Here is a 12,991-nt window from a genome sequence, read left to right on the forward strand (position 1 = left end):
GAGAGAGAACACACAAGTGTAACCAATTGTTACAGAATAAAAAGAGCTTTTGGAATTAAATTATAAGTGGCCAGGCATTTCAGTAGCTTCTGTTTTAGTTTTGTTTAACAGTCAATGATTTCTAACAGAACAACAGAAAAAAAAAAAAAAAAAAAAAAGGAAAACCCACGTATCAGTCGAGAGCGCAGAGGCTGCTGCCTTTCAGCACATCGTACTTGCTCCCACTGCTAGTTTGTTTTCCTGGAGTCAATGTCACATTGATGAGACCTCTACTGCGTGACTGCAGTACATCTTTAAAAGTCCTTCATATTGTGAGGCTGAAGCTGCTGAGCTGCAGCGTCACCGAGGCAGCTTTCCTGATCGCCCTTGGTCTGTGGCATGCTGCCTCTGAGTGCTTGTACGCCTTCTGTGTTTAAACAGCTTGAGTAAATTTACAGGGTCACCCCCTTTTTATAATAATGGAGAAGAGGAATGAGCTCAAATTTTAATCACACAGCCCTTTTCAACGTTAGAATTAACAGTCGGCTCTGCACGATTCGAGGAAAGTTGAGGCTCTGTGGTGAGGTCCTTCCTAAGTGATGGCTCCTGGCTTCTGAAAGAGATAAAAATATATAAATAACAAGGAATGGAATTTACTGGACGCACTAGAGTGCTGGCTTTCAGTGCACGCCTAAGAAACTTGTTTCAGTGGTTTCCTCTCACTATAATATTACTATTGGGTGTTTGCAGATATGTTCTGTGGAAATTGGCTAGTTTAATATCTCAAACATGCATATTTATATATTTACCTTAATAACGTTTGGGAGATAAAGGACCATAGTGCCTTCGGCTAAAACAGCCGTCCATACTTAATTGGAGAGCCATTCTATATGGAGATGAAGAACATTTAGGAAAGTTACTGTGTTTATTAAGTCCGTACCTGAGATAGCAGAACAGGTTGTATTTAGCCCACCTATCCCCCGGACCACAAAGCAGCCGGCATCTGCTTAATCAGCAAGTGCAATGGTTAAATTGGAATGACTTCATGACTAGAATTCATTAAGTGTTTATGTTTGAAATTTTTGAGGAAACTACTACCGGAAAGGAATAATGAAGGCCAATGTTGTATGTTAATCTAATATATATAAGCTATTGGAGAATATTAGACAGACAACAGTATGCTTCTGTGTGTGTGTGTGTGTGTGTGTGTGTGTGCGCGTGTGTGAGTGTGTGTCTCTGTGTGTGAGTGTGTGTGTCTCTGTATGTGTGTGAGTGTGTGTGTGTGTCTCTGTATGTCTGTCTGTGTGTGAGAGTGTGTCTCGTGTGTGTCTCTGTGTGTGTGCATGTGTGTGTGTATGTGTGTGTGTTTTAAGTGGAGGGAAAAGAATGTTCATTTTATTTAGATGCCATTCAAACTAAAGAAATAATCTTTTTTATTTCTGTCTTATTAATCTTTACTTTCACTTACTTCAAATAGTTGTAAAAATGGCAGTGGAAATTACGGTGCAGTAGATGGTTCATCCGCCTGTGATGTTTCCCAAAGCCTCACTCTACTTCCAGCCCTCATATGGAACTCGGGAGCCTGCCGCAGTGCTCCGTTCTTGTTGTTACCCTTCTCCACACGTAGGCTGCGCCATTGAGCCACCGTCAGCTGCTGCCGCCTGTAGTGCATGCCGTGAGGACTGTCCTTTCCATGTGTCTAATACTACAGCAAAAGACGGTATCTGCACGCAACTGTCGCAAAGTTTAAGATACTTTCTAAGAATTTTAAATTCATGCTTACAGAGCACAATATATTTTCATCATTTTCTAAAGATATATGTAAACACATCTTTAAAAACTTAGCTCCTGAAAAATATTTATAATTAAATGCCTGAAGTTATTTTAACTGTTGAAGATTATTTAAAATTAAGTGGCAAAATATAAAATGTCAAATATACTAAATATAAATATATACTTAGAAATTCTGTATTAAAATTTATTTAGCAGTACTGCATTAAAATCTTCTGAAGTCAAATATCTTTTCTTTCCTAATGCAAGATTTGAAACAATTATAAGAACAGACCAGTATGCTGTTATTGCTACATTGTATTTTTTTCTTTATTTCCATAAATACAGCTAGCAGGAAAATCTGTAATAATATCTTTGTTGCATTCATTGATTCAAATATAAGTTAAAAGAATAGATTCAAAATAATATTCTAAATATATTTTCACTTTTAATGTTTCTTAGTTTTTAATTTTTGGAAAGAAAATTTGAAGAGTAATCCAATATTTTTGTCAAACGTATGAGAAAATTCAAGTATTTGTGTAGATTTAAATGTCATTCTCATCTGTCTTGTAAGTTGGCAGATTCTAAACCAGGGCTCTGCAGTCATTTCCTTGCATAGATAGACTTTGAAAGCCTCTGTTTTCTCATGTAATAGAGTCATTCGCCATGAGATGGGAACTGTTTCTGTGTAATACTTGAGGTTGTGAATGAAAATGTGAACGTGAGATTTATAATTATCTCATGGCAAAAAGTCCACAAGTATCAGTGGCACATGTGGCTGTGCCCGATTGTCTGTGTGCCAAGCCTTCACTTGCTTCAGTCCTAAAATCTACCTCATGAACACCCGTCGTTTCCCATGCACCTCCTCAGGGGCAGTGCAGAAGATGCCGTCAGCCGGGTATGCCTTGGGGACATTTCCCCAGTGTTTAGATGGAGGCTGCTTTGCCCTTGATAGTAATATATGTAAGTTTATTATTTTAAAAATGTTTCTAAGAACAAATAAAGTCATATTCTTTGTAATATAACATTTTTTGCAAAGCTTTTTACATAGCATATTTTTATTTTGCAAATATAGTATACTATCTACTTCAACTGTCACAACATAATTTACTTTATAAAGTGTGACTTGCTGGGATAGAATTCTTATGAATTCATGTACATGATGGCAGGTATTTTACTATAAAAATATGTGGAGATGTATTGTTGATGGCGTTTGTGTCTATGATTTCAAACAACTATACTAGAACTAACAGGGCAGTTTGGAATATAGAGTATGGACTAATAATTCTTCGTAGTGTGTTTTATATAATGAAATATTTTCCTGATAATGAATACTTGATATACAGCATCAGCAGTGTTTCTATGGAGGAGACTCAGTGATTTTCTTGTACCTAAAACTATTACGTAGACTCTACCAAGTTGGGTAATAGGCATGGTCAGTCTCTGACTTGTTAAATCGGTGGCATCTATTATCCACATATAAGATGTGGGAGACTCTGTAAGGCTTGTCTGTATGGATGACTTAGCCAATCCGGCAGTTACCACAGATTTACAGCACCAGTTTTCCCCAAGGATTGGTGAACTGCCTCTGGAAATGACTCTAGATCATGTGAAACTTTGTGGAAAGAAAAACTGTTTTGATTAAAGAAGAATATAAAGAGCTGGTATTTATATGAGCAGTAGTCTGTAACAGGCAGTGCCAGATTGGTATGTATATGTTACTGAATCTCAAAATGAATAGATGGATTTTCAGTATTTCTAAATGTTTTTTATTGGCTATTTTTTATTTACATTTCAAATGTTATTCCCTTTCCCAGCTTCCTGTCCATAAGCGCCCATCCCATTCCCCCTCTCCAACCACTCCCCCTTCCTACCTCCCTGCTCTGACATTCTCCTATACTGGGGGGTCCAGCCTTGGCAGGACCAAGGGCTTCTACTCCCATTGGTGCCCAACAAGGCCATCCTCTGCTACATATATGGCTGGAGCATGGGTCCCTCCTTGTGTACTCTTTGGGTAGTGGTTTGGTCCCTGGGAGCTCCAGTTGGTTGGTATTATTGTTGGAAATCATGTTTTTAATTATCTTTCGCAAAATGTACTCAGAAGTCATTTGGAAGCCCAAGATATTATCCATAGCTGTTTTATAGCTCTGGAACTTCCATGCAGAGAAATAAGCTGTCGTCTGTACTGTGGGGACAGAGGGAAGTGTGTGGCCCCAGATATAAGCACCACATTTCAAGTCCCATGAGGAATTATATATGCTGATGTGTGATACGGTCTGCTTTGTCTGTTAACAAAACTGCATTCCACTTGTGCAGCTGAAGGATGGCAGATGATTCTCTCTGGAAAGACCAGAGGGTTCCAGTCATGATTTCCAATCCTGTCCTATAGCAGACAGCATAGTTACACATGATACAGTCTGCGTGTACACTCTGAAATATCATGTAAATGGTCGCATTTTCTATTCCTACTTGTATTTACTTTAGTTTGGGGATTTGAAGGCTTCACGCTTTGCCTCCTGCATTCTATCTCTCTTCTGCTCATCTTTGTGTCTCTCTTCAATGGAAGAGACCCACTCAAGGTATACAACCCAGTGGATTAACTACACAGTTTCTAGAAACCCAAGTAGATTATTTTTTTTTGTTGCCTTTTGTAGTGAAGTTATACATCTCATTTGGCCTTCATAATTATCTTAGAGTGTTTCTGCTGCTGTCCCCATTTGACAATGAGAACACCGAGGTCTAGGGAGGTCAAGTTCCCAATCTTAAAGACGGGACATCTGAAGTCAGATGTCCTCCGTTTTTCATTATCGCATGCCTGAGTGTTTAATTATCCCACTTGACATCTACTCCTGAAAGCAGAGTTGAAAGTTAAGTTGCACCTCTTTTTAGAAAACCGAGCTATGCTCTTTCCTCTCCAAAGAGTGAGCTGGAAAATGGTGGTGTCATCCATACCACTGTTGCCAGATCTCTGTGCATTCTTAAGTCTGAGGCTCCCAAACAAATCGGGTGTCTAGGGTACAGCTGGGAAGATAGGATGTGACGTTACTCACAGCATGCGCTAAGAGAAGATGAGAACCAGCATGTTGCAGGTTTACTGAAAGCTTCACTTCTGTGTCCCAACTCAAGTGGCCCAGATGGGGCACTCTGGGCAGGCGGCCTCGGTCTCGTCCTCTCTGAGCAGTGGCTTTGGGTAGAGGGGCTTTTAACTTCTACATATGAACCAGCAAGACCTGGAAAAATCCACGTTCTGAAGCGCCTCAGACCTGTCTGCAAAGTCTGTTTATTTAGAGAGAACTGTCTACGTGAGGGGTGTTTAGTCAGGCTGTTATCTGCTCATGTCACAGACATTTGGCACAAGGAGACACTTCTGTACACCCACAGCGTGGTATCCCACACTTACCTGGCTTATTGTCTTAAATCTGTGGTCCGTTTTCAAATGTAAGCAGAAATGCTGGTCTAAGGAGCCACATATTCAAATATATCACTATCCTTCGTGAAAAATGAAACCAGGGCATACACTGAAACCTAGCACAGTGTGTCTGCTGACTCGGTACCAGAAAACCTGTATGGACACCGATGGCTGCCTGAAGGTTGCTTATTTAAGGTAACTATCAATCCTTATTTTTCCCCATAGCAAAAATAAAACAAAACAAGACAAAGCATGACTTCCTATGTAAAAATTAAGGAAGGACCCTTCCTTCTGGCATCCCAGTAGGACAGGGGTGTAAGGACTGAGCCTGAGCCGTGGCCTGCCCTGCTGGGAGGGTCTGATCTCCAGCTGGATAGATTAGTATAAAATGCAATCCACTGGCCAGTGGATACCGACTCATATTTTGATGCAGGACCATTCTTAAAGTTGCACCTTTACTGAAGGAAAGCAAAGTATTTAAATAAAATGACTAAATGTCAAAGGAAACTATTGTTCGTGTACTAGTTCATTCCCCTGGAGAGACTAAGACAGCAGTTGAACATTATGTGTTTAGCGGGAATCATGTTTTGAGTGCTAAGGCTAGAACTAGTGCTGTTGAACATGCCAGGCAAGAACATCAATACTGAGATACACTGTCTAGGACATTTTTGATCCATTTTCTACGTCAATAAAGAAACCCACCATCTATTTCAGAACTTTTTCACATTCATCCTAAAAGAACAGTAGTGAAAGTGAAAGTAAAAGAATTTTAAGTCATACCAACATACTGAGTTGTTCCTGTGCACCACATACGTGTTGTGAGGATTTACACATGTTGGAACTGGAGAGATAGTGCAGCAGGAAATTGAAGCTGAGAGACCACGTGGCTTCTTCAGAACCCCATAATGTCCTAAGCCCTGTGTAAATATCCTCCCACCCTGCTTACTCCATCCACATTTAAACTTTAAAGGAGAAATTAGGAACATTCCATGTATCCAGTGTCTATTGTAAGGGAACTTATTTCTCTATAACATGTAACACCAGTCTTGGGCAAATATCTTAGCATGCCTTAGAAAAACCCATAACAAAAACCTACATGTTGAGCTAGCTGTTTCCAGCAAGCAGTTTACTAGGTCATCAGTTACTTGTCCCTGTGTGACTTGAGGGAAGCCTCTGTCTCTCCACGTCATTGTTGACTTCAAGGAAGACAGGGCCAGCATTGTTACGCCAGATAGGCTTGGCAAGGAAGGTGTGGCTGTCGATTGATCGCATTCCTGCGTTTAAATCCTCGGAAGCAGTTTGTTTCTGCAGTCCTGTACTTGTTTGCTTATTTTATCTCTTTATCTTGAACAGAAGAGCTAGGGGAGACTTGACATCTTAGGAGAAAATTGTCATTAAAGAAAGAGCCATCATAGTGTTTGTAAACAGCCCAGGGAGTCTATTTGTAAAAGTAGCTTTAAGTCAATTAAAAAAAGAAAAGGAAAGGAAATAGTCTCCATTATTTAAAGAGGCAATGAAATGTATGTTAGCAGGATTGCTGTTTGAAATGGAGACATCTTTTTTTCACCGAGATCTGAGACCAGTGAGTTGCTTTCCACACCAGTCATGCCTCTGGTTCATCCATTCATCTGAGGGTGAAGTCCGTTCTTGTTAAGTGTGGGAATGAACCCAGGCCTGAGGGAGCACGCCCTCAACCCAAAGCACAGGTATTTTAAACAGTCCGGCCAGCCAGAAAGCTGCGATTGGAAGCCACACTCAGCACAAAGCTCGCTGCCTCCAGAGCCAGTGAGTCATGCCATGGCCCTGACTTCATGCTCTGTGCCTATGCACATTTCATTGTGTGACACACTGTAGGCTCCTTGCCTTCCTCTGCCTCCTGTCTTCAGTTCCCTACCCACAGTGGCCCTGCGGAATTCTGGATGCACCACAGGGTATGTTGATTGGGAAAATACCAAACAGTTGCCTCTGACTAGCTCCATTATTAGACATCAGAGAGCAATGATATTTGCACTTGGGGTAAAGATTTGCGTCCTGAGCTCCCCACCTCCAGGGTAGGGAATATGGATCACAAAAGTGATTTACAAATCTGCTGAAATTCTTAACTTGGGGGCGGCACACTAGAAGCAAAAGACAAAGCCAAGGAATCCAGAGTGTGTTTCTCACTCTGCTGTCTATGTGGCTTTTCCCAGCTTTACTGAAGATCCTCCATATTTTCCAGTAAGTGCAATAATAAATAAAATCTGGATGTTAGATGAGCTGTATCTAAAATCTACTTGTCAAAGATCACTTTGCCCAGCTGATCAGTTACACTACACACTATCAATCAGAGGTCTCTACTGCAGTAATCGATATTTCCTCTCTGCACTTTACTTTTGCTTTCTCTAATTCGAGATGGATTTCTGTCACTTAGAAAGGAGCTGGAGAGCAGCAGTGACATGCGCACTTGCCGTCTATCACTCAGGAGGTTAATGCACAATGATCTCGAGTTTTGGACAACTTGAGCTGTCTCAGAAATAAAAATGAAAAACAGCAGAAAGAAGCAAAAGGAATGGAGGAATGGGTAAATGCCCTCTGTTACTCTTGGATTCCATGAGGAATGGTCTCCATGTTCAAGATGGTGCCCAGGCGCTTCGCAGTATGGGGAAATCCATGCTTGACTGTGTAGCCCCTTTTCTTGTGTCTACCCCATTCATTCCTACCAATATCTGTGGGTTCTTGGGAAATACTGTATTTTTAATTTTGTTTTTCTATTTTTAAATTACTCATTAGACACCTTGAATCATTTGTTGCAGATAACTATCTGCAATATTTTAAAAACAAGTTTAAAAACAATTCTCATTAGCTAAGTCTGAGGAATGTCAGCTGTTTATTATCCATGTAAGCAGATGAGGAGGAGGACTGGCTATCACTCAAGACTTGCAGTTTGCATGTTTGCTTGTTTGTTTGTGAGACAGGGTCTCACTTAGTAGCCATGGCGTGGCTGTGGGATTAAAGAAGTGCATAATTCTTACCATTTATAAAGAAAAGAATATTTCAATGCTAAAAATTGAGCAGCATTTACTCCTCAGAACAAGCGATTGGCCTTTAATAAAAATATATTTAGGGGAAAAGTGAGTGTGTGGTGTGGGGGTTGGGGGTTGAGACAAATGTCTCATGTGTCCTAGGCTGCCCTGAAACACTGTAATATAACCTGCAGCTTCTGACTTTCTGCTTCCAACTCTTGAGTGGTGGGATGCAAGTCTTGTACCCTGGTTTGTGAGGTCCTGGGGATTGAACTGTAGGGACTCTCGGATGCGAGCTCAGCAGTCGGGCGAGCCACTTCCTCAGTGTAATTGCTGTGTTCTTGTTTTTAAATATTCTCCTGGCATCAGAGCCACCCGAAAGCCACAGCAATCTTGGTCACTCTTCCCTGGTTCAGCCGATAGTGGTCAGCTGCCTAACGAAGGCTAGGGGTTGAGTCAGAGCTGGGCTTCTCTCTCTCCATTTGTCATCGAGAGCTATGCGGCTTTGGAGCAGTCACTTAGCCTTTCTCAATGTTCCTTTTTCCTCATCAGTGATATTAGTTCAATAAGACTTCGCCTACATTGTCATTGTTAAAGCGCCTATCATGCTAAGTGATGGATAGAATTTGTCAAATGCAAGTACCACACTTAATACCTGGCAGAACATAGAATCCCATAAACAAGTTGGAACTAAGAATAGCATTTGGGGCTGGGGACTGGAAAGATAGCTCACTGTCTGCTCCCCTAGAGGATCTGGGTTCAGTGTCTTCCCAGAACCCACATGGCAACTCACAGCTCGAGTTCTAGGAGACCCATCACACCGACCAGACATGCATATGGTACATATATCTGTTCATGAGGCAAAATAAGTACCTATATACATTCATCCAGTCAATCAATCAATCAATCAATCAATCTTTTCTAATAGTTGCTTTGGGTCAGATAAAGCTTCAGCGTCCTGACCTAATTACATAAATTCTCCGGGGGAGAGACAGATGCTAGGTGCATTTCCCATGACTGGTAGAAGACTGGTTGAATTTCTTGGAGCAGCTAAATGATAGTCCTTACTACTGGAGCTCGCTGTCTGTATTTTCTCTTTGAAATGGTTTACTTCAGCCATGTCATCCCCACAGAGGACATAGTAGAGGCTGGGTATCATGTGACCCATCCATGTTTGCTCATGCAGTCAGTAGCAGCAGAAGATACAGACTCTTACGTCACATTCTTCTTCAGCAGCTTCCCCAGCCAGAGACCTTGTGCTTCACTAACCACCACGTCGCTCGCTCTTGGTGCTGGTCACAAGGACCACATGAATATCTGTAAAATGAGTGACTGATTTTGCTCTTGGGAGTTCACTGCTCAAGAGTCTCTTCGCTTTCTCTCACCTGATGATGTCTGTCCCTGGGACTGACAGACAAAGAAGTTGTGTTGTGTACTTATCAAAACCGTTAAGTAATGGTCCATAGTATACAAATATATTTTATATCACAAATCCTATCGTGCACATAATAATAGAGGTAAAATTTTCCTACAGTAGCATTTATTCTTTCTAACTGTGCTAATGTGCTCTAATAACATACTCTCTAAACGATGCCAGTTTCAGTTTCTAAATTCATTTTTATAATCTGTCTTCAAGGTCAGAGTATATAGTTCATGTTAGTGATGTATGGATTTAGAACTCTTAGCTCTAATTGAACAGCATGTGTTTTCTAGCGAGATAAGATGGATGCTGAGAATTTACTGAGAGACAACATGCTGTGGGTGCTGTGGGTGCTGTGAGGGAAGGTCATACAGCACATGCTGTGGGTGCTGTGAGGGAAGGTCATACAGCACATGCTGTGGGTGCTGTGGGTGCTGTGAGGGAAGGTCATACAGCACATGCTGTGGGTGCTGTGAGGGAAGGTCTACACAGCACATGCTGTGGGTGCTGTGAGGGAAGGTCTACACAGCACATGCTGTGGGTGCTGTGAGGGAAGGTCATACAGCACATGCTGTGGGTGCTGTGGGTGCTGTGAGGGAAGGTCTACACAGCACATGCTGTGGGTGCTGTGAGGGAAGGTCTACACAGCACATGCTGTGGGTGCTGTGAGGGAAGGTCATACAGCACATGCTGTGGGTGCTGTGAGGGAAGGTCATATAGCACATGCTGTGGGTGCTGTGGGTGCTGTGAGGGAAGGTCATACAGCACATGCTGTGGGTGCTGTGGGTGCTGTGAGGGAAGGTCTACACAGCACATGCTGTGGGTGCTGTGAGGGAAGGTCTACACAGCACATGCTGTGGGTGCTGTGAGGGAAGGTCATACAGCACATGCCGTGGGTGCTGTGGGTGCTGTGAGGGAAGGTCATACAGCACATGCTGTGGGTGCTGTGAGGGAAGGTCTACACAGCACATGCTGTGGGTGCTGTGAGGGAAGGTCATACAGCACATGCTGTGGGTGCTGTGAGGGAAGGTCATACAGCACATGCTGTGGGTGCTGTGAGGGAAGGTCTGTATGGAATATGCCTCAGCTTGGGTAGCTCTGACAAAGAACGGACAGGGAGGCTGAGACAGTACATACTTCCCACAGTTGAAGAGCTTGCTATATAGCCCGAGGCCGAGATGCTGGCAGCTTCAGTTCCTATTGGCTGACCCTTCCTCTGCTTGCAGATCACTTCCTTTCCTCTGTGCTTATGGTAAGGGGCAAGCTCTCTGCTCTCCTCTATGTGTAACCTCATTACTAAAGCACATCACCTTCTTGAATTCATGACTTACACCATCTTATATATTATTTTTAAAACTATGATATTTAAACAATGTCCCTAAAATATTGAGTTTGGTGTGGTGGATATAGTATTAAGTACCCAATAAATAAATGCAGATTTATTACATCCTATGGTTGTGAAATGTGTGCCTTTTCACAGTTTAACATTTCTGAAATTAAGGTGCGTTTCACCTACTGGCATCTGACAGACTGGATGCCTGAACACTAGTGGTGAATGCTTGTCAGAGTGTGAGCAGTGTGGTTGAGCACCCGGGGACACTGATGGAAAACAGGAGTTCAAAAGTGTAGACAACTGATGTGAGCGCTTTCCTGGAAACTCAGCTTGCTTACTTTTGCTCGTATTTCCCCTTTCATCCATGCGCAAAGATGAGATTTCTCTAAGCGAGCTGGAAGAGATCTTGCATGTTTAGAATTAAAAGTATCAGGAAAGCATTGCGCCATAAATGAATCGGCAGCCAATTTCTATGTAGTAAGGAGAGCCGAGGGGCGGGGGAGGGGTAACTCGTCACTGTCCAAGGTTATGTTGAACAAAGTGGTCAAGGGATGACAGTGGCTCCCACCCCACTCACAGTCAGATGCAGTGCTGGTTGGTGGAGCACGCTTGCACTCAGCAGGGTGAGTAAGCTCTGAACGAGAACGGCGATGGGAAAGAGAGCTGCTGAGCATTCTGGAGGCAGAGGTGTTTGAAAGAGGTGACAGAGGATGTGGAAGTGACTGGGCCTTGTCCCGTCGTGGAAGCCAACAAATAAGAAGCCAGTTGCAGTAGTTAGTTAGTTAGTAGTTAGTTAGTTAGTTAGTTAGACACTACAGAAGATGGAAGACTAGTCTAGTAGCTCAGGCAAGTGGGAGAGCTCGAGCAGTGACCTGAGGTAAAGGCTGAGGGGAAGCCACAGTGGGATGGATGGGAGCAGGGCTCACCCCAGGTGCCTGCCATCCTCAGAGGATTGGTAAGGCTCTACTCACCTGCCTGCCGTAAGTGTGTAGTTTTAACACAGATACCCATTTCAGACTGGTAATACCCTGTTTTTTACTCTCTCTGGTCCATAAGTTTGTTTTAGAAAACTCTGAAGTCTGGAGGCCATTTCTCCCCTGGATGTATTTGTAAGTATATCCGCGTTATGAGGAACGTGGCTGCATTCAGGTCTGCTGTCCTGGGCTCCTTTGTTGGCGGCCGCATTCCATGTGGCTCAGTCTTTCAGGCCTGTGTGTTTACTAACTATTCAGATGCCTTGTGGCATTCACACAGATTATGTAAAATAAAAAAATACATTATTAAGGCTGTGGGTACTGTGAATGGATTATTACAATTTGCCTATCACGGTAATGGCACCTGTCAGAGGTGTGACACAAAAGGCGGTGACAGGCAGTGTAATTTAGTCATTGTGGCCATTGTACTGTGTGGCTGGTCAGTTCACCAAGCAAGTACAAAGGAGGCAGTGTTACGGCAGAGCAGGGTGGGCAAGCTTAATAGACAGAGTTAGCTGTGGACTGAAAGAGACTTTTGGTGCAGGGCGAACTCCCAGGGGGCAACTTAGAATGAGTTGAAAAGAAGGAACGGAATACAGAACTGGTACAGGTTTTCCTATTTCGGCCCTTAAAGTGACAGGCGACTTGTATGGATGCACACTGGCAGGGCTTTTTCTTGCTGCCAAATAAGTTACTTTTTCCCTTTCAGAATACCCAAAGTTACCTGCCATATGGCAGTCACATATACTGTACTCTTGTCTTCCTGTCCTCTACCATTTGTAAAGCACACCGTGTCAGTCACATATACCGCACTCCTGTCCTCTACCATTTGTAAAGCACACTGTGTCAGTCACATATACCGCACTCCTGTCCTCTACCATTTGTAAAGCACACTGTGTCAGTCACATATACCACACTCCTGTCTTCTCCCATCTCTAAAGCACACCGTGTCAGAGTTCACATTGAGCTTTCAGGGAAGCTGAGGCACTGAGGTGTGGACAGACCGCTCGCCTACAGTCCACAGCGCATTGAAGAACATCTAGCTTAGCACAGACTCAGAAGAGACAGGGACACATGTGTCCTTGACTTTATTGGTCCTGCTTG

At 42.8% G+C, this 12,991-nt stretch overlaps 1 protein-coding gene and 1 long non-coding RNA gene across 16 annotated transcripts in view; one reads left to right on the plus strand and one right to left on the minus strand.

Annotated features, from left to right (window-relative positions):
• Vti1a (vesicle transport through interaction with t-SNAREs 1A) overlaps window positions 1-12,991 on the plus strand; it is a 305,634-nt gene that overhangs the window by 94,226 nt on the left and 198,417 nt on the right. For 2 of the 15 annotated variants that reach the window (XM_039090100.2, XM_039090108.2), the window contains one exon: window positions 1,457-2,774. The exons of the other annotated variants lie outside the window; for them this stretch is intronic. In XM_039090100.2, the coding sequence (XP_038946028.1) occupies window positions 1,457-1,491 (35 nt within the window). In that variant the 3' untranslated portion in view covers window positions 1,492-2,774. Of the gene's footprint in view, window positions 1-1,456; window positions 2,775-12,991 lie in introns of those variants that run through there. 15 annotated transcript variants of the gene reach the window in all.
• Window positions 88-1,575, minus strand: LOC134485256 (uncharacterized). The gene is made up of 2 exons (XR_010063306.1): window positions 1,448-1,575; window positions 88-592 (listed from the first exon to the last, which is right to left on the minus strand). It is a non-coding gene; the product is annotated as an uncharacterized LOC134485256 (long non-coding RNA).

This window comes from Rattus norvegicus, chromosome 1 (genome assembly GCF_036323735.1).
Source record: "Rattus norvegicus strain BN/NHsdMcwi chromosome 1, GRCr8, whole genome shotgun sequence".
In the NCBI taxonomy this organism is placed as follows: Eukaryota; Metazoa; Chordata; class Mammalia; order Rodentia; family Muridae; genus Rattus; species Rattus norvegicus.